Below are 21,823 nucleotides of genomic sequence, written 5' to 3'. Positions count from 1 at the left end.
TAAAAAATGCTCATATTTTGTGGAGCAGGTGAAAAAATTTCACAACATCATTTTTTTGTTAATTTTAATGTTTTATTGAACTATATTTTCTGGCTCTCTAGTACTTTTAACCTGACAATCTTGATGAAATGTTTGTCCCCTGCCTTAAATGTTTTAAAAGCTCTTAAATGGAGTGGTTGTTTTGTTGCCTGTTGACCTCAAGGTGGCACTCTGCCACATCATAAACTTTTGGAGATTTTTTTTTATTTTCATAAATGTTTTAATTCTGTCGAACTGGATAGTTTTAAGCATCAACAACATGTATAAGGTCATGTTACGACATCTCCATTGATTTGAAACTTTGACTAGACCAACCCAAAGACTTCCTTTTGTTATGCTGAGTATTCAGAGGGGACATTCTGATGTGCTTAAAGCAGCCCTAGACCATCAAGCTACCACCTCCATGTTACACTGTTAGTATGACGTTCTTTTATTGAAACTCCAAGAATTTCCACTATTGTCTTCTCAGTCTGCAGAACATTTGACCAAATTTCTTTGGGGTCATCCTGATGTTTTACAGCAAATGTGAAATGGGCCTTTGTGCTCTTTTCGGTCACTGGCGATTCCGATCTTGGAGCTGAACCCTGGGTCTTATATTTGCCCAGTCTTGCTCTTGTTGTTGAATCATCATGATCCTGACAGACGAAACTTAGGCCTGTAGTGCTTTAAATGTTGTCCCAGGTTGTTTTTTGACCTCCTGGATGACTTGTTGGTGTGCTCTCAGAGTATCTTTTGTAGGCTGGCCACTCCTGTGTCACCACTGGTCCGTGTTTCATCCTTTGTTGTCACTGTAACCCTCTCCAGACTGATGGATCTATACTTTGTTCCTCATCTGGTCTTGAATTTCTTTAGATTGAGTTAGGATATGTTGCTTTGTGAGAGGTCTCAGGCAACTTCAAGTTCTCCTAAAATTAAAATTGATTTTACTATTCATTAATTATATCTTTTCAAAAGGCCCGGTTCATTTGGATTCTTTTTTTCTGAAACCACAAACTGTCTTTTCTCAGGTTATTTTTTTCCAATACTAAATTATTGGATCTAAAATATTTTGTGACAAAAAAGACTAAATCTAAAAAATAAATAAATAAATAATTCATAAGTATGTACAAACTTTATTTTTTGAATGTTGTCATGCAAAATACAAAAAACAAAAAAACAAAAACAAAGAACAAAAGCAACTGTTGGCAAGTAAGCAAACAATGGTCAGATAAAATGCAACTGTCTTTCAGAGAGGCCCAGCAGACACTCAACACATCGATCCGGAGTTCACCAGGGAAATGGTTCCCAACTCGGTGAGTCGGACCCCCGATTTTAATGCCAGCACCAGCTCCAACAACGCTTTCAACGGGTTCTCCTTCGTCGGCACAGAGGACAGTTTCTTGTGAGACAAAAAGGTTCAAACTGTCTGAAATAACAATGAAAAATTATAGGTTCTGTCAAAAAATGGGACCATCACTCTTCTGTGTTTAATCTCCCAAATGTAACAGAGTCTCTTCTGGCATAGCTCAGAGGAAATGGAGACGTTCAAAGTGTGTGGATAGCAAATGAGCCTTTGTTCATTTCATTTGAAGAAGCATAAGGAACACCTGAGGAAAAGGTTTAGACCAATGATTTGTTGTTGTTTTTTTTAAGATGTTTTGGTATAAAGTATGTCCTGCACCTCTGAACGGATATAAGGACAAAAGTAAGAATGAATCATGTAAACAAGTAAAATCAGAAGATCAAAAAAGAAGGTAAACTGTTTTTAAGCTTCAACTGCAGTGTCTTAGTTTGTGTCGTACTTGTATATTTTACATCTCATTGCTGCGTAGACTGGCGGGCTGAATTGGTTTGTTAATATGCTTTTATATTTTTGTAAATTGTATGATTTTGTTTTTTAACGGGTAAATGGGCTAATAGCACAGTGGAACAAAGCTAAAAATCCTGCACAGCCGCAGTTTTCTCAAGTCGGTTGCTAGGGTTTGCTCTAGTTACTGTACAAAAACAAAGATTGCGAATGAACAGTGAAAATAAATCAGCTTGGACAGAGTTATTATGTAGCAAGTGTAAGGCTGCTTGTTTTTTTATAATAACTACAAAGACATGTTTGAACAAAAACAAAAGGTTTTCCTTTACACTGTGATTAGTGTAGCTGGTACGAACAACGGGTAACCGTCATGACAGCAGTGACCTTGCATGTGCACAGGCTTGATTGTCTACATTAATTTGCGAACGAGGTACTGCTGTTAAAACCTACTCTATGAAGCAGTCATCTACACCGTAGTATCACCATTAAGGTTGATTGTTATGCAGAATCTATATTTATGCATTGTAACTCCTGAGAAATGTACACATTTTCTATGACATCACTGTATCCAGCTTCTGTAAATGTACGGTAACTGCCTTGCTATATCCTTATGTAAATGTGTTGAAATTACTGTGGCAACGTAAACTGTGAAATGCTTCTGCCATAACTATTTTAGTGATAATTGGTGCTAGGTCTTGGATATAATGTATTGCTCCTGGTCAGATAAAAAAAAAATTCCTGTTTGTAATATAAAACAACTGTATTTAAATTCACATGTGAGGTGTTTTTCTGTGAACCCCTATGTTAGCACAACAAAGTAAACACTCGTTAATTACCTCCTTTAAAGTGTTAAATATTCACATGCATAACTGGTCATGCAAAATCTGCTTTTTTTAGCCCTTAAATATATTTTTGTTGTGTTCTTGGAGACTCTTATTTGTAAAAGACAGTTCAAATCTCATGCATTTAACAACTATTTCACCTACAGAGGTTTCCATTACAATACCTTAGCCTAGCCATGCATTCTGTGATATTGAACGAAGACTGGGTGCCATGCTGTTCATACCCAGAGTGCATTCTTGACACTTATCAGTAGATGTCTTAACAATGGCACAATGTGCGGTTTTTGGTTGCAATTTCAAATCGAAAGGCAACAAAAACAGCAATTTAGGTCTTCTCTGCTTTCGGGGAGGGGGACAAGACAACGAGAGCTGAATGGAAGAAAGCCTGTGTACAAACTCATCTTCTCAAAAAAAAAAAAAAAAAAAAGTGTTCGCAACACTTCTTTCTTGATTTCCTTAAGTTAGTTTCTCGGCCACAACGAATGAAGGAGCTAACAGGGGCTGACAATTAAAGACAAATGCCGTACCGACAGTCCCCTCTCACAAAGTGGAAAACGCTTGGAGCATTAACAGGAGCAGGACTATAAAGGATCAACTCTCTCCATCACGGTGACTGAGTATGAAGCGTAGGACATGGAGGAAGCTGAAAACCCACCGCTTTGTGTTGCCCAACCATCTGGTGGTGTCTAGTTCTCTCTCTACAAAACATCTAGATTAAGGTAAACGCCTTGACGTTTCCATGTGAACTCGTGTGCACTATATCTGTTGACGCAATAAAACCTGTTTGTGTGATATACTCTATTTGTATATAATAAAAATTCAAATAGTGGCCAAAGTAGAACTGACTTGGTTTGGTTTGATTTTTTTTTATTATTATTGTTAGTAAAGAATAAGCTTTTATTTATACTGGATGGATGGATTTTCCAACCATAAAACCATTTGAATGTATCCAGTGTTTTTGTTCAGGAAATCTTAATAGGACTTTAACAAACATTTCAGAATAAAAAAAGTTTAGATCACTTTGGAGTTGTTTTTGTTATTTATACAATCCAGTGTATCTGATGTACTTGAATGCACCATAAAAGCACCCCAACCCTCTGGTCAGAGGGTCTGTTAAGACGTTTTATTTTGGGCCCGGTTGAATTCTTTCATTTTAGTTTGCTTTTACCTGCTTTTGTTTTCTGAGCAGGAGCCCCATACAGACTAATTAGCATGCTTCCTGTAAGGTTAGCTTGTTTCTGCATCTTTTATTTAAGGTCATCATCAGATGCCTGCAGGACTGATCTTCTGCTCGGGGAAATCGCAGTTTTTAATAACATCAATGGTGATGAAAAGCAATCAATATTAAATTATTTTTTAAAAAGTGAGGATTTTGTTTTCACCAAATCACAATATTCAAAGAATACAATTTTGTTTAAATAACCAAGCTGAAGCACAACAGTTTGCCACTTTACCTTGCACACTACAAAGCAAAATGCACGCTGCTGATGCAGGACAGGGGAGCCACGTGTCCACGTCGGTGTTGTGCTGCTAACCTTGAAATCCAAGAACTGGAGAAAAATGCATGGTTGCAGAATTTTTGATTGTGAAAAAGGCTCAATATTATGAGCCAGCAGCAAGATAAATGATCAAGATGTCATGTTAAATTGGACCCTGGCTTTGACTCAACTCACCGATTGCACTTAACTTTAAAAGGGTTTCTAAAAAGTCTTACCCCTTCCTCTAAGTCTAGTCTGAACAGACCATCAGATGAAAGCGTTTTATAGGGTGCTCTTCTTCTGGACCCACCTGGTTCGGTAGAGAATTTAATTATGCCATAAAGCATAAAATCGGTACAGTTTAACCAAAAGTTCAGCTAACATCACCTCTGAAGAGAAGTGGGTGAAATAATTTGAAAAGAAAATAAGAGTGAAATGCTTCTAATGCTGCAGAGCCTTCTGTATTTCCTACAATCATTGCAGAAGTTTCCACATGGTGAAGAAACATTTTGAAATAAGAAGGAAAGAAAATGAAAAAAGCTACACCAGTTTACAAAAATGACCTTTGTGCCAGATTTTCTTTTCTTTTTTACTGTGTTTCACTAAAAAGGGACAATATTTATTTGTGGGCCGCTTAGTATTTGCATGGCAAGCTTGTTACTTAATGACCTAGCAGATGTACTACTACTGCAACTTTTGGGATAAGGTGCCAGGATTACAGTCATAAGTTTGTTTTCACCATTTTGCAACTGTAACATAGCCTAGATTTCATTTTACCATATGTAGGTGAAAGCACTCTGCAGTATGGGACGTGAGGTTTGCTCGCAACGTGAAAAGAATAACCCTGGAGTGGTTTATGGTTTGGTGGTGGTGCGGGCGCCACATGTGTGTCAACTATCTGGTCAGGCGTTCTGTTATCTGAGACATCATCCAGAGAAGACAGATCACCCGCTACTACCATCTAATGTAGAACAGATTCCTGGATCAATGTGTGCTTCTGTGCTTTTTTGTCTGTCTTGTTGTGTCTCTGTTCTGTCTTCTGTAACCACCAGTCGGTCGAGGCAGATGACCGTTCATACTGAGCCTGGTTCTGCTGGAGCTTTTCCTTCCCGTTAATGGGTGTTTTTTCTTTCCACTGTCGCTTCATGCTTGCTCAGTATGAGGGATTGCAGCAAAGCCATGGACAATGCAGACGACTCTCCATGTGGCTCTACGCTTCTCCAGGAGTGAATGCTGCTTGTCTTTGATGCAATCAACTGGTTCCCTTATATAGGAATTTTTGACCAATCTGTATAATATGATTGATTTTGACTTTGTAAAGTGCCTCGAGATGACATGTTTCATGAATTGGCGCTATATAGATAAAATTGAATTGAAAACTATGGTCCTAAATGCAGCAGTCAGGTCAGGGGTTCGATTCCTGAGCTTGGGGCCCTTGCTGCATGTCTTAGGCCCTCCTCTTTGTGGCTATTTCCTGTGTGGCCGCTGTCAACGCCCAGTGTTGTATAGTAACAAAGTAAAAAATACTCACTACTGTACTTAAGTATATTTTGGACTACTTTATACTTTTTTCGAGTATAAATTTTTTTGATAACTTTTACTTTTACTTTACTATATTTCTGAACTTAATTGCATACTTTTACTCCAATACATTTTCAATGTTTGGTTTAGTTACTCGTTACAAAGAGAGAGAGACTCACGCCCACAAGTGTTTTGACCCCACCTACTGATTGACTGCAACAAAGTCGGGACTTGCCTGGGCTTGTTCATCACCACCAACAGGACAAGAAGCTGGTTCAGTAATAAAGCAGGTTAAATTAACCTTGTGGTATAGGTAAAGCATCTAATAGCAGAGAGTCCTAATTTTCTTAACTAAATGATAACCTGCAGGTGTATCTATAAGCAGGTTTACCACATCCTGTAGGTTAACTAAGCCTGGTTTATCACTTAACCATGTTCTTAGTAAACACCTCCTGGTCTAAATTTTGCCTGCACTTGGTTGTGTACAATTTTAAAGTGCATAGCACTGACCTTACTTGAAGAAGGAAAACTGAAAGTTTACAAAAAGGTTGTATTTTCAGTCTAAACTTAGTCTAAATTTCTCCTGCACTTGGCTGTTTATATTATTTCAAGTGAATTTGACTTTCAAAGTTTACCAAAATCTAAAAATGTCATTCAAACTGCATTTGCTTTGTTTTACTTCTTACTTATACTTTTTATTACATTACTTGAGTACATATATTTTACAGTAATTTTCATACTTAAGTACAAGATATTTCAGATACTTTAAGACTTTAAAGACTCAAGTAACATTTCAGTCAGTGACTTGGACTTTTACCAAAGTCATATTTTGGAGAGGTAACTTTAATTTTACTTGATTCCGAGAATTTAGTACTTTATATAACACTGTCAACGCCACTAGCTACCCAAAAGATCCTAAAACTGATCACACCGTGAACTACAACACGTGAAGCGACTGAATGCAGGAGGGGAGAATAGGGGATGAAAAAAGCTACGCATAAACAATTTTACAATCTAAGTAAATGTAATATAAGGCTTTGTATGTTAAAATTGGACGTTTCAAGACTCCTGTATGTGGTTCCAAATTAACTGAAGAATTTTATCTTCATACATGCACTGTGCATGTCCACTTAACAGGATTTATTTGTGTATGTTTATGTTACTAACAGCAGTGCTTCTGCAGTTAGACAACTACATTTGTCTTCATTGCCCATTTAAATGAGCCGAAAAAACACATGATTGTCAGTTAAGTTTTTTTCTTTATTGCTCTGAACTTATGCTGTCCCGATGCGCTGTTCAACCATGTTAAAACTTTTTGAGCTCACCTTGTATTGTGTCACCTCTCTGAGACAATTTGGTGAGCAGTTAGAGAGAAATCTAAAATTTTCCTTAAATATAAAAGAGGAAACTAATAAAAATGGGTGAGCCTTATTTGTCTAGTCATCAGCTATAGTTTAGCTCGTTGGTCACAACCTAAACTATAGCTGAAAACTATAGGGAGAAATTATATGTATAATTTGCCTTAAAATGATACAAAATAAGATAGGGCTTAAAGTCAAATAAAAATGGATGCTGTGTAAACCTTATGACCTTGGTCACAATAATTTAAAAAAATAGTTGGTTTCCAATTTATTGAATCTAGTGACTCTCAGATAATGCTTTATTTATTTACAAGGCTGAGCAAATAAGAAACACTAAACTTTTGTGATTTTAAAGCTTCTAGTTTTTTCGGCAAGTCTTTGCTCATGTTTTTATCTTCAGATGACCTTACCTTGTTACACCAGTAACTATTGTCTTACTAAGCTGGACCAATATTTCAAACCCATCTTTAGTAGATTTCAAACCAGTTTAATATTGCTATTTTTAAGGGAAAATGTGGGCTTATCGTCTAAATTGGCACTGTAACAACAGAACATAACAGTTTAGTACAGCGAAACGACACAGTGTATTGGGAGTGGAAAACAGCACAAATGGGCAATTAGTGAAAAACATTGGTAAACAACAGAGGGGAGGGAGACAACACCAATAGACAACGAGGTCAAACAGTACATCAGATCAACATATCAGGACCATTTGGTCCCCCCATGTGGTCCTGATATGGTGATCTGGTCCAGCAGCCCAAAAGTAAAAACATCACATGACCACAAAAATGGAATCAACATGGTTCAAACGCACGCCAGGATAACGCTACAGCAGTATATGCTGAAAAAGAATTGTCATTGTGAAAGGTGGACAATATAGTTAATAGAATATTTGTTACTGCAGAAGTGCTGCTGTTCAATTAACTAATTAACTAGTAATGCACAAACATTAACTCAGATGTGTGGATATTTACAGTGTATGTGTGAACATAGACAAACATTTGTTTGTACATTTGGATCCCTGTGTTTTGAAGGACTTAGATGATTACATGTAAACCTTTTTTTAATATTTTTTGATATCCTCCAGAAACCCAGAAGGGCTCTGTGAAAAAACAACAACCTACAGATAACCTTTTTGGAACGTTCCTGGTTATCTTCAGGGAATGTTGTGGGAATAATCCCTTAAGGGTTGACAATCTGTAATCTTCCCAAAACGTTCCCTTAATGTTGAAGTTGGGCTATACTGTGCAAGACTTTTATGGGATTTTCCTTGAATGTTTGCTAAATTTAACACTTGAAATGGATGTACCATGCAAATAGCCTGGACTACATTTATACAATGGCATCTTCTTTTACATTATAGCATCTACACTAAGTCATTGCATGATAAGAAACTCCAAATTAGGACATATAAAATGACTATTGGCAACCAGTAAAGAGCTTTTACACTGCTTCACATGCTCTTGTCTAGTTGCACACATTTGAGCTTCTCATGTTCTCATGTGTTTGGACATTCATGCAAATTACACTGTTTTTTCCACATTGTTCTGTAAATTGCTATTTGTCTATTTTGATTTGAACACTTCAGATGCTAAGGACTATTTGCACACTTTTTTAGCTCCTCATGGAGTGTTCACTGGTACGTTTAACTTGAACATTTAATTTTCATCTGAATATGCCTTATCTATTATTAATTGCACTGTATGTTTCCTCTTCTGAAAAGTCTTCGCTTCTGCAATAGAGCTTCTTTAAATATGGTTATTTTTTGTTTTTGCATTTTTAAGGTATTCTCTATTCATGCTTGTTCTATTTTTCCATAGACATTTTGATTTGTATCTGTTATGTGTATTCTTAGCTAGTGTCTCACCAAAATGTTATTATACACGATGACTAAACACTCTTGAAAGTGTTTTTCCTTTTGTTACTGAAAAGCGCTGAAAAGGTATTGGATTCATTAGTAATTATAATGCATTGTATCACATTTTTATTTCTGTGTATTATGTATTTATTAAATTATGCACCAATACTTTTAACTGGAAAAGCTTAGTGCTGAGCTTCTACTGAGCTAGCTTAGCTGCTCAATGTAGCTTGCAAAGAAATTTAACACTGCAGTAATTAAAAAAAACATGTTATTCGATTTAAATGTCATACTAAAATTGCACAAGACTGAATATTGCAACACTTTTAAATGAAATTGTCCATTTTAAAACATTCTTTACATCGTTTAAAAGTGAAATCCCTAACATTCAGAGCACCCCTTCAGCAAACGTTAGCCGCTAGCATGAATGCGGAGCCGTGTGGGTCACGTGGGTTGTTTCCGGACGGTGCCTGTGTTAGCCGTGCAGCAGCAGTGCTCTTGAACAGACCTTTCATTTCCACTCGCGGGTAAATCTTCCTCTCGTTTAAGGCTGCTTCTCACTTCTGTGTTTCAGTTCACTGATACACTTTCCATTTGCCATTCACAGTCGCACTGCTCCTCACTTTCTGTGAGGTTTTGCGGTGCATCTGCGCTCAACTCCTCCAAAGTGCAGCTAAAACAGCAGCAGCAGGGACTACATACAGCACACGGGGGGAAAAAGTCGCGCGGGTAAGTGTGAGGACTCTCATCCGTGTTGATATACACTGTTTTAAAGCTAAATGTGTGGCTGTTAGCGTTTTCCACGCGCATTGTTATGACCCCCTCGTCTGTTCATTGGTAACTGGAGTGACTGCCGCCTCGTTTCGTCCAGGAACGCGAGTGTTTTGTTTTCTCCCACCACGGCACGTCCAGTGAAATCGGCGGTGGCTCTGTTGTGTCATGGTAGAAAGCTGTTTATGTTGAACACGGATGTTTTTCCTGGCAGCTATAATCTTAATACACACAAATAGAACCATGCTCTCCCCCTAAAGTCATGCGCGCACTCTATATTTGAAAGCCGAGACTAAATACCCCTAAACTTTAGGCACATAAAGCGAGTAGCGCGCTGGCTAGTTGCAGTAACGATGGTGTGCCGCTGGGGGCGCTCTACTTTTTCAGCTAACGTCGCTACCGAGTGTCGGTGTGTCGCTCTAGCAACAAAATTACTGCGAAGCTGGAGCGTAAGTTTTCTTCGTTTTGCGATTAATGTTCACCACGCGTTTTGTTATACGAACCACGCAGCGTATTCCTTCGGGGGGTAAGTTAGGTTTTCGTTATCTTATTTTTAATGCGAAGTCGCCGTTTTACCGAATGTATTATTTGCTACTTGGCTAATAGGGCTTGGTCGTCATGACGTATTACTTTGTGTGGCCGCCATATTGAAAGCCTCCGCGGCTCCGCCCCCGCTACTCAGACTACTGCCTATGACTACCGCATACTGTACTCCCTCTCTCAGCCGTGTTTTAATTTGATTAATTTTACCGTAACTTGATTTCAACTATGGTAAACCGTTGCTGTGTTGTGGGCTGTAACAGCGCAACACATGATCGCCATGGGAAAAACATAGAAAATGGGTTAACTTTCCACCGCTTTCCTGCCTGGAGGCGCAACCACGGGAGAGACAGCAAGCGCAATGGAGTTGTCGGCTCGCTTGGATCGCGGCTTTAAGACTACCGATCATAACTTTCCACAGTATCCCGATGTCAATGAGAGTGTGTTCCCTCCATTTTCATTCTGGTAAGTTAAAGATGCACGGTTTTATTTTATAGCCTACATTGTTTCTTTCCTTCAGCCGCACACCACATACATGCACATAAATAATAAAACGGCAGCGGGAAAAGGCTCAAATACGTGAGAAACCCGGAGGGTTTAGGGAGGGCTGGCAGTTAACGTTACTAACTACACCTTTGAAACACATAGCAGCTCGTTAAAAGTACATTACATGCGTGAGTGGTTGTTAGCACTGACGGTTAGCAGGTGCCAGAGCCCGTCTGAGCACAGCTTACCTTTTATACGGATTACTGTGTTCCCACTGTTTGCTGGCTTTATGATCTGCCGCTCCTGAACCCATCCATTCATGAACTGCACATGAGACTCCAAGGACTTGTAGCTTTGGAACTGTTCTGAAGTATAGGCGCTCACACCGCAAACAAAGTAGCCGAAGACGTCTGATATGCAAAACAGTGGCAACAAGTGGTCGTCGGCGCTCCATAATAATGCTGATTTTGTCAACATACTGGTCCCTGATTTCTCTATTTAATGTGTCCCGGTAAATTTCAGATCCTTTTCGGGATTTTAACATATTTTTTATATCTATTCTTTCTCAACTCTACTTCTATGTCTCTTCGTTCAACAACGTTATGTCAGAGGTATTTTAACGTTGCGTTGCTGTCAATATGGCCGCCACGTCCCACAATGCAACGCGGATCCCGAGCCCTATTGCTAGCTGCCCTTACTCGGATACTAGCTAAAATTAGTGACAACATTGATGTAAAGTTACATTCTGCGTGCACGCAGATAGAAGCTGGCATCTGTAAAGTAGATATTATATTTTTTTGCTCAATAAGGTTTTTTAAAAATTTCCGGTTGCCAAAATCAGACAATACAAAAAGCGTATAAAAGCGTTCAGAATGAAGGGGGTGAAACAACAACTCCGGGCCAGCTCCTATTCTTTTGTTTTTTTCCCTTTTTTATTATGTTCCATTTCGTCCATTAATCTGATTACAGTCCTGTGAACAATCGGTTTGTTCTCATGTACCTAACAGTTTATCCGTCTTGGTAGTTTGGTATTTACAAAGAATCATGGTGCTAAATGATAACAATGATGTTTTCTTGCGTATAATCAATTCGATTCAGTTCAGTTTTATTTATATAGCGGCAATTCGTGACACATGTCATCTCAAGGCACTTTCCAAAGTCAAATTCAATCAGATTATACAGATTAGTCAAAAAGTTTCCAATCTAAGGACACCCAGCAGATTGCATCACATCTTGACAAGCACCATTCACTCCTCACGAAAGAGCATAGAGCCACAGGGGACAGCTGCTACTTGTGACTGTGGCTTGATGGGTTGAGAGGTTGCCTGGCAGTTAGAAGGTTGTGGGTTCGATTCCAGCTTCCCATTTGATGCCAATTTTTACCAAAACTTATTAGAAAACAAGAAAGAATGCATGCTCTTTGATCTCTTTGAAAGGGGCGGGGCTTGGTTCCTTGGTCTGCATTTGTGATTGGTTGGGAGGATGTAATGACTGCAATACTAACCTACATAATAAGCTGGAAAGCAAAAGGAAGAACAACTGTTATTCTATTGAACTTTTTATTGACCCTTTTTTTCCTTTTATCAATATACGTCTATCGATCGATATATATTTTAATGAATTGTCGCCCAGCCCTATGCCAGAGACGTTTTTACATCTGTGACAGAGAGGTTGATGCCACCATCAAAGTGGATGGAATGAAATTGTGTGTAGTTAAAGTTTTAAAATAATCAGCTGCATGCCAGTCATAAAATGTGTGCCTTGTTTTGACACATTGCTTCTTATAATTATTTTATTTGTTTTCTGTGTGTTCGCAGAATGGAAGAAGAGGGTGATTGTAAGTCATCTGTTGTGACTAGTTTGGATAGGTTGGAAAAGAAGACAGACGTTGAGTGTAAAATAAAATGGACCCAAGAGGAGGTAAACAGATAGATACATGTTGTTGGTATAAAGATCCGTTTTATTGTCAGTACAATGAGATAACATATTCTCTCTGAAATGGTTTCTCTCTCCTGATATGCAGGATGAAAACCTCAAAATCCTCGTTACTAACTTTGGAAAAAAGGACTGGAAAACCATTGCTAGTTTTTTGCCAGTAAGTGCTTCCAGACACAGAATCAGTAGAAAAGAGATTGCATTTAATTACGTCTTATGTCAGTCGCGTTTTGTAATGTTGCAAATTCCCAAACATTTCCTGTTTTTCCTGACAGGGTCGAACAGAACTGCAGTGTATTCTTCGCTGGAAGAAGCATCTGGATCCCGAATCATTGAAGGAACCGTGGTCCAAAGATGAGGATCAAAAGGTGGGAAAACTGAACTTTGTTGCCAGCTTGACTTGGACATCTGCTCTGTGGAATAACCGCACTGTTAGGGAGGGTGCGCGTGCAAATGCTGAAATGAGGGGCGAATTACATAAATATTGCCCTGAGAGAGAATGCCACTGACAAACGCTTATGCTCGTGTCCTGAGCGGCAGCTGTTCACATACACATACACGTTTAGACACATGGTCCAGCCGGGTATGGAAACAAGAGGAATATTACTGAAATGTTACCTTTAGTTCTTCACGTCACTATTTTTTTAGTTCTTTCTATCCAAATAAGGAAATTTCGCTTATTGTTTCTTTTTAATGATTATCTTAATTTGCTGAAAGATTTCAGATAAGGCCCAAATCAGAAAAGCCTTTTCTCATTTGTGTTCATCTCTTGCAGATAGTAGAGCTGGTTCATAGGTACGGCACTAAAAACTGGGCAGCCGTTGCCAAGCAACTAAACGGCAGGTTGGGGAAACAGTGTCGTGATCGCTGGATCAACCACCTCGACCCGGTAGTTTCCAAGGGTGCCTGGACCGAGGAAGAAGACCTCATCATCTACAAAGCCCACTGTGTTCTGGGTGACCGGTGGGCTGAGATTTCCAAGCTGCTCCCTGGACGGTGAGTCCATGCTGGTAACGGCTTCAGACCTACGTTGTGACTCAGCTGTAAAGTTAGTATAGGGCTAGGCGATAAATCGATTTAATCGATTAATTCAAGTTTACATTTTTTTAAGAATAAATTTTTGGAAAATCTGTTTTTATTTTTCCAAATTAATCATAAGGCTTCCGTGAAAAGATCAGCACGCAATGCTGAATATATGTTTAGGAAAATATATTGTCAAAATAGTGTAAAAGGAAACCTTTTTTTTACCGTAATGCGAGGCATTTTAATTTACTCATTTACTTTTTTTTTTGACCTTAGTTTGAAGTTACACAAGTGATGTGAAGCCTGCTCTTAAAAGCAAGTTTTTAAATTAATTTTTTTCATTTCTTTTTATAAAAAGAAAAGGAGGAAAAAAGAAATCGATTAATCAGATTTGGTAAAGTAAAATCAGAGATTTTATTTTTAAGCCATATCGCCCAGCCCTAAGTTAGTAGTTCTCATTTTTGTTGCTTTTTTTTTTTTTACTAAAGAAGACTCGGAAGCTAATTTATATTATTGAATATTTGGAAATCTCCAACAGATCTGAAAACTCGATCAAGAATCGCTGGAACGCCACCATCAAACGTAAAGTAGAGATGGGCTTTCTCAAAGGAATCGCTGAAACCATTTCCATTGACATTCAGGAGTTTTTGGACGGAGAGGTAAAGCACTTTGGGATTAGCGTTTTGTAAAAGTTATTACGTTTGACAATGAATGTGAAATGTGGGGCTTTTCTAATAGTCCTGTGATCAGTATGACGTTTGTGTCTGACGTCTCCGTTACTGTCGATCTATCGTGGATCATCTAGGTGGACTTCAAATGCGACGTTGTCATAGATGCTGATCCAGTGACGCCTGAACTCGTGGTACGTTTTGGTTCAAACGGGTTTTTTTATATGAAAAAAATTTAAAGTTGTACACGTTCGGTTTGTACCTCCTGTTTAAGTTGTTGCTCGTCTTCAGATCAAAGCGGGGACAGAGAACATAGATGCTCCGAAGCAGCAGAAGGAGCCTGAGAAAGCCAAACCTAAGGCAGCAGCTCAGACTCAACCCACTTCGGCGTCACGACGAGACGTGTCCTCCCCCAGTCCGTCTCTGCCCCGCAGCTCCAGCTCCAGCCCCTGCTCTGTTGTCGCACCCTCAGCCACACACGTGGACCAGAAAAGGTTTGGCGAGGCAGCTCTGAGGATGATCGCTGAGGACATGCTGCCACTCAGGTGACCTGCCCTGCTCATGACCTAACGTTGGATTCAATTCCATTAATATATTCTTTTGTGAAACTTTTTTTCCTGCTTTGTACCCGTAGCTTTGTTGAAGGGGCAGGCTTCAGGTCATTCATGGGTACCGTCTGCCCAGAATACAGCAAGCTGACCCAGCGCATCATCGGCGTTCAGCTCTATGAGGCTGTGGAAAGAACGATCAAGCCTCAGCTCATCCGCGACCTCAAGCTCTCCCTGGCCAAAGCCAAGAATGGTGAAAGCGCCATTCACGTCACCTGTGACCTGTGGGCAGGGGATCAGTCCGGACAAGTGGACGATCCTGTCCTCGTCGTCCAGCTCCACTTTGTCAGCGAGTCCTGGCAGATCCGCCGTCCTGTCGTCGCCTTCCGCCACCTCAACCACAAAAACCTCAGCGCCGCTGTGGCCGGGGAGCTCGAGGGCGTCCTGCTGAGCTACGGCATATTCCCTCGCCACATCGGCTACGTGGTGGCCAACCAGGCCAAAGAAGTCCTAGCCGGGAACAACTTGTTCTGCGACTACAGGATAGTGTGCTCGTCCAACAGGGGAGAGCCAGACGGAGACGACATCCTGGCCTTTCTGTCAGACCAGATGTCGGCGCCGGCGTCGCCGTTTTCAGAGCTGCAGATCGGGACGAGGAGCACGTGTGTCGCCAGGACTTTACAGACTGTGATCAGGGACGCCCTGAAAAACTCCCGGGTGGTGGAGAACCTGCTGTCACAGATCCACAACGTGGTCTCCTTCTTCAGGGGCAGTGCCTACTGGAGCGAGGTAGGAGAAGTTTCATAATGATGGAAAATGTGACTAATGGAGCTTGAATCGTCACTGATAATGGATACAGTTCATAAGTCACACAAACAAACCTTTATTCCAGCTTATCTGCCTCTGCTACACATCAAAACGAAGGGTGGACATTTTTGCTCGTCTGATTATAGGGCGAGTCGTTTTCCTGTAATAAACCGGCTCCTCTGCTTTTCTCCCCAGCTTTTAATGAAGGAGGGCAACGTGTCGCTGTGCCCCTCCTCCACTAACTGTCGCTGGAACTCCATGATGCTGTCCCTACGGCGGATGGTCCATGAGACCACCTGGAGCATCGTCATGACTCTCCTGGCCCAGGCCCGCATAGAGGCCACAGACGCAGCCAGCGCCCCCCCGCTCATCATGGTGAAGAGGGAGCAAGTGGTTGATATTCTGGGTCTCCTTGAGCCCTTTGAGGAAGCTTTGCAGGTGATTATTTGGGTTCCACTTATGATACTTGTGAAGCGGTAACATGATGTCTTTCTTTAAGTCATATTTGGACCCTGGTTGCCCATTCGAAAATGTAAAACAGATTATTTGGTATAATAAACCAGGGTGCTTGCGCAAGTCTTGAAAGTCTTAAGTATGGAATTTTGAAACAATGTTTTCCAGACTTTGAAAAGTCTTGAATTTTGTGTGAAAGTCTTAATAAAGAATGGGAAAAAAATGTGTGGTAGAATTTTACAGTATGCTCAAAGGCATTGTGAAATGAGAAATAGGAAGGTAGGCTATAAAACTATAATTTTACTAACTGGTCACATACTGTATTAGCCTAATGGAATCAAACACTTGTTTGATGTGAAATTCATGTACTTGTGATTTTCATGTTTTGAAACGTTTTCATCAGTAAAAGCATAATCTACTGTGAATAATGCATTTGTTCATTGAATACTAGCCTATAAAAATTAACATTTCTAATAAACAGTTTGTACAATCTCAACCAATGAAGTAGGCAGTAGGCACACAAGTATACAAGTACATAAAGTTAAGGTCTTGGGAAAAAAAAATCAGTTTTAAAAAAGTCTGGAAAAAGTCTGGAATTTTAATTTGGAAAAAGAGCAAGCACCCTGTAAACACACCTCTGTCGTCTCCATCATGTCAAACAGGCGGGTGTCCCAGAGGGACCGTGTTCATTGTTCTTACTGTTGTCATTATGTGACCAACTCTTCAGGAAAAGCTGTAATAACAGTTTTATTACTCTGGTAATGTGCTCTGTATGTTTTGGCGGGTTTATGGTCAGATCATTTAGGTCTCCAGCATTTTTCTCTGGGGGAAGTATGTTTCTGAATAAAAGCATTCAAAATCCCAACGGCCTGTTTAAACGCGTTCATTTTGTGTTCAGAAGCTCCACGGTAGTTTGCTTGTTCATCTTTACGGTTTAGTCCCAGGTTCTCAGTGGTAGGTCTGGACTTTGGCCCATTTTAACACATGAAGTATAACACTAACACAGGCGTTGTTGGGAAATTTTGCGGTGGTCTGTCAGCTGAAGGACGTTGCCGTTTGTGGTCGTAACATCACAGGATGAGAAAACGCTCATCCAGCTTTATCGGGAAACTCTGAGCAGCCTCTCTTCTCCTTTTTTAACTTAGGTGCTGCAAGGAAACGGAGTGACCTTCTCTTTCATCATCCCCTCCCTCATCGGCCTCGATAAGACGTTGGAGAGCCGAGTGACCAACTACACCCACTTCTGCAAGGCCCTGCGGACCGGCCTCTATACGCATTTCCAGTCTCTGATTCACCAGAGGGAGATTATACTTGCCACTGTGCTGGACCCCAGGATGAAACTGCAGGTACTCGTTTTGTTCAGAATACGTAGCAGCAGTGATGTTTACCATTTTAGGACCTGGGATGAGTAAAGTGTGATGAAATTAATGCCTTTAGTGCTGTGAGTATAATAGTGGTTCCTTTAAGCAAATTGATGCTATTCTACATCAAACAGCAAACTCAACCCGGCTTCATCTTTTTGTATCGTTTCAGCCATTTTCTGACGCCTCCCCTTACGGCCAAACAGAGTTCCTAACGCCTCCTTCAAAGTCAGAGGCTCACAGAATCTTAGCATCGTTGTTAGAGAGCAAGAGCCCGTCAGCGGCCGTCTCCGTGAAGGAAACCAAGGAGCAGACAAGCGATCAGCCGACTGAGAAGCAAGGCGGGTCGGAAGAAAGCCGAGCTGACGCTAAAGCTTCAACAAATGGGTCTGGGTGCAGCTCAGATGACAACTGTGATGGAGTCAGCGATAACGACCTCAAGCGCAAGTCCATCTTCAACTACCTGCAGCCTCCCGCTAAGACGATGAGGATTTCGGAGCTGGATTTGTACCTGTCTGAGCCCATGTGCGAAAGCGGCTCCAGCCTCCTGTACTGGAAGTCGGCCTCTCAGTTCCCCCAGCTGCAGGACATCGCCAAGAAGCTGCTGGCGGCCCCCGCCTCCTCCGGGGGCTTCGACAGGCTTTATCCGATGGCCGCTTGCATCGTGAGAGCCAAGAGGAACCGCCTGGCGTCTCACACCACTGAGCGACTGCTGCTGTACAAGAACTCCATCAAGGCCAGGACGGTTAATCGGGTCAGTGGCGTTCCCAGACACTCGAAGGGGAAGTGAGGTTTGGGCGGATTTTTTTGTCCACATAATTTACACTGAAATCCACCAAGTCGCCTCGTCTCAGTAAGCTGCTTTTGTTTAGTTACTGTAAGGTTATTAGTAAAATGCAATAGTTTTTTTTTTTTTTATTGTTAGTTGTCATTGTTGAGGTCTGTATTTTTGATGCACATGGCATACTATTCAGTAGCCCTATTTATATCTTAAATAAAATTGATTTATGTGAACCAGAAACCACTATATGAAGCAGATTTAGTTCAAATAAAACATTTCTCGGGGTTTTATAAAAAAAAAAAACCCTAAATGAAACATGTTAAAGAAAGCAGCATTTTAAGTTTTCTCCTTTGGAACGAGACAAGTAAACAATAGCTGTTCTGCAATATCCAGTCAAAACATAGACTGGTGTAATAAAATAAATGTATTAGACCTAATTTTTCACGTGTCTGAGCAAACATACAGACTCCCTGTGCGATCACTTGACCTCTGTGAGCAACATCACACATGCACACTGAGGCTACATTACACCTGTCCAAAACCTGAGGTTATATCAAGCTACATGGTTAACTAAAAGAAGCAAGTTACAGCATAATTTCTTTTATATTACTTCATTTAAAACTGATTTAGCCCAATTACATGAAAAAGACACAAATCTTGGAGCTGTACAGCATCTTTTTATTTCAGAGTAGGCTTCCTGCTAAGGAAGAACTGAGAGATGTGCACATCGTTCAGTTCCCATTTTATTACCATTAAATTATTTACATTTTCTGCATTAAGACTTAGCACCAACATGTAGTTCTGTGTGCAGCCTCTCTTCTGTCAGTCTGTTCCAGGGCAGCTGTGGCTACAATGTAGCTCACCACCGTCAGGGTGTGAATGTGTGCATGAATGACTGACCAGTATAAAGCGCTTTGGGATCGTCAGATGATTTATTTCAATATTCTGACTCACACATCGCTTTTCTAACACAAAGAGGAAACACTCTCAGTTCTGAACAATTTCTTTGTGCTGCTCTTTGTTTTTATGCAAAAAGCAGCTTTTTAATAACGTAGGAGACGCAGAAAATCTTTCAGAGGCAGCTGTATGTCGTACTGTCAGGAATGTTACTGTTGCACTCAGTTATAGTTTAAAGGTTTTTACAATCAGAGACCCACAAGATTAATAACAGAACTTTACAGAATGAAAGCAATAATTTATTCTGTGTCAAATTTTGGCACTTCCAGCTTTACCTTTCTATTCATATATTTTAGTTTCCATTCACTTATTTTCCCCCCAACGGCACATTTCTTCACTTAAATAACACTACCTTTACTTCAGCTGGAAATATACATATAGCCTGTATGATTAATATAAAGTGAGGTTGGCACAAATTAAACACAAGACAATTAATGTCAACTCATTTTTAGAAGGATGGGTGAACAATGTTTGCCAAAAGATGAATATCTCAGTTATTCAATAACTCACACCGTTCCATCATTGATTGCATATATTGAATATAGACAATTAATGCATTAGTTGAGTACTTTTAAACATAAAAAAACGTATGACTTAACCTTACCTGATTAAACTGTATTTTCATACTTGATCATCATTTGCTGCCCCGTCCTTTCAATGCCTTTCCTAAGAAATGCGCCCCCCCCCCCCCCAACTCCTTTTTGTGTTGAATGAGTTAGATGTAAGAAAATAGCTGTAATTCTCCATCAAATAATTCTCATAATATTCTCTGCTGCCAACTTGCTCTTTCTGCAGCAACAGCATTGTTTCTTATGGTTTAATATTCTCCATATGCCTTCTTTAAAGATTTCTAATTCCACTTGAGGGAAATGCCACTTTGATGCTTCTTATTCCTGCCGTTGCCATGGTGAATCACGTTATCTGCAATCCTTTGATCAGGGCTTTTTTTCTTTAATCGAGTCCAGAACAGAGACGCACATCGCAACCTGCCCAACTATAAAGCATCTGCCCTACCCATCCATCACCGGCGCGCTCAGATCAGCACTGCTGCTCACAGACCGTGGAACACCGTCTCACCAGAGTTGCAAAATGGTATAAAATAACTTGGTTTATTATTATTTTGTTTACAATTCAGCTTGGATTTTATTTTCTGCGCAGCATAAATTTGCTGTGCACGATTACGTGCGCAGCTTAGAGGGAACACTGCCTGTAAGTACTTTGTTATAGTCTTATACTTTATAAATGAGCTATACATCTGTCGTCCCTCAATGAAATTATGATGTAGCGTTGTAATAAATTTATACAAGCATACATGGAGCTGGGCTGGACAATAATTCAATAACAATATAAGTCGATGGGTAGACGTGTGGTGCAATAGTAAAAAAAGGGTAAATAAAAAGTTCAATAGAACAAGTTTTCCTTCCTTTTGCATTCTAGCCTATAATGTAGGTTAATACTACAGTCATTACATCCAACCAATCACAATCACAGACCCTGGAAAGCTCCGCCCCCTTCAAAGAGTTCAGAGAACACCTGTTTTACAGTTTGGTAAAAAGTTGTTTGAATAAAAGGTTGTGTTTAAATTCTGTGTCCTTTATTTAAGAATGGATCACTAATCAACAGCATAAAATGGTCAGGGCTGCACTTAAAGTATGTTTAGAATTTTTTTATTATGGATCAATGTTATTTCTACTTTATGGATAGGCTGTTTTTCTATATAGTCCAGCTCTAACGTAGAGCAGTTTGGGTATTATTTGCATTTTATCGGTTGTATGTAGTCAGATTTGTTCATTTTGAGCAAGCAGAACCTTATCACTACATGGAAGTGTGCAGAAAGTGTTTGTAGAAAATACATTTTCTGTTATTAAAAAGTAGAGGCAGAAACGTCTCTGCTGCCTCTTTCTGGGATTACTGTGCAAAGATATAAACATCGAAGAGTTTTATGCTTTTCCAAGGAGCCAGACTTTCTGGTTACTTTGCATATTTATGAAAAGTTTTTTTGTTTTGTTTTGGGGGGATACCCAGCCAAAAGCTGTTACCCAGCCAATGTCTTGGCTGGGTAACAGGCTAAATCAGAAGAATGTAGGATAGAGAATAAGTGGTTTAACTCCCTTACACCTATTAGCAATATCCATATCTGACTGTTTTCAAAAACAAGAAAAAAAAAGAAAGAGTGGGAGGAACATAGGCAAGTCACTATAAAGGATTTATATATTTCTACAGACTGGTCCAAGGGTGAAGAAGATGAGGTCGAAATAGGAATATGCATACCTACAATGAATACAAGTATTGGGATAAGATCACCTGACCAGGTGTCGGTGTACGCGGCAGAGATGATGGTTATTATTTTAGGATTTCAGTTTATTGAGGTGGTACGATCAGACAGGGCGGTGTGTTGCAGCCTTTTACTGTATTCAAAATACGGAGAGAAGACTTCATTCTAGAAATTCATCAAAGCTTATATAGACTACAGAGGCTTCGCATAAATCAGATTTTGCTGGGTTCCTGCCTATGAGGTTATAAAAGAGAATGAGGGAGCAGACAAAATGGCTTAAAAGATCCACCAGGATGAACAACGTTATAAATATACCTTTTGGAAAAGGAGAAG

At 39.9% G+C, this 21,823-nt stretch overlaps 2 protein-coding genes across 6 annotated transcripts in view; both read left to right on the top strand.

Annotated features, from left to right (window-relative positions):
* Positions 1 to 2,748, top strand: part of sgk2a (serum/glucocorticoid regulated kinase 2a) — a 35,896-nt gene extending 33,148 nt beyond the window's left edge. For both annotated transcript variants that reach the window (XM_036135692.1, XM_012877253.3), the window contains exon 13: positions 1,269 to 2,748. In XM_036135692.1, the coding sequence (XP_035991585.1) occupies positions 1,269 to 1,424 (156 nt within the window). In that variant the 3' untranslated portion in view covers positions 1,425 to 2,748. The remainder of the gene's footprint in view (positions 1 to 1,268) is intronic.
* Positions 2,749 to 9,288: 6,540 nt separating this feature from the next.
* mybl2a (v-myb avian myeloblastosis viral oncogene homolog-like 2a) lies at positions 9,289 to 18,549 on the top strand. Of its 4 annotated transcripts, XM_012877286.3 has the most exons (13): positions 9,289 to 9,412; positions 9,493 to 9,614; positions 12,500 to 12,602; positions 12,706 to 12,777; positions 12,893 to 12,985; positions 13,393 to 13,613; positions 14,179 to 14,299; positions 14,446 to 14,502; positions 14,600 to 14,853; positions 14,943 to 15,645; positions 15,859 to 16,101; positions 17,262 to 17,462; positions 17,650 to 18,549. In XM_012877286.3, exons 3-13 carry the CDS (start codon positions 12,501 to 12,503, stop codon positions 18,265 to 18,267), a joined length of 2,685 nt encoding a protein of 894 aa, XP_012732740.2. In that variant the 5' UTR covers positions 9,289 to 9,412; positions 9,493 to 9,614; position 12,500; the 3' UTR covers positions 18,268 to 18,549. The 4 variants fall into 4 exon arrangements, with proteins under 4 accessions (XP_012732740.2, XP_012732739.2, XP_021179571.2 ...); XM_012877285.3 differs by having other exon boundaries at positions 9,344 to 9,614; XM_021323896.2 differs by lacking the exons at positions 9,289 to 9,412; positions 9,493 to 9,614 and adding an exon at positions 10,067 to 10,182.
* Positions 18,550 to 21,823: the final 3,274 nt, after the last annotated feature.

Source organism: Fundulus heteroclitus, chromosome 1, assembly GCF_011125445.2.
Source record: "Fundulus heteroclitus isolate FHET01 chromosome 1, MU-UCD_Fhet_4.1, whole genome shotgun sequence".
NCBI lineage: Eukaryota > Metazoa > Chordata > Actinopteri > Cyprinodontiformes > Fundulidae > Fundulus > Fundulus heteroclitus.
The sequence above is the reverse complement of the archived record's forward strand: the minus strand, read 5'-3'. Positions and strand labels throughout refer to the sequence as shown.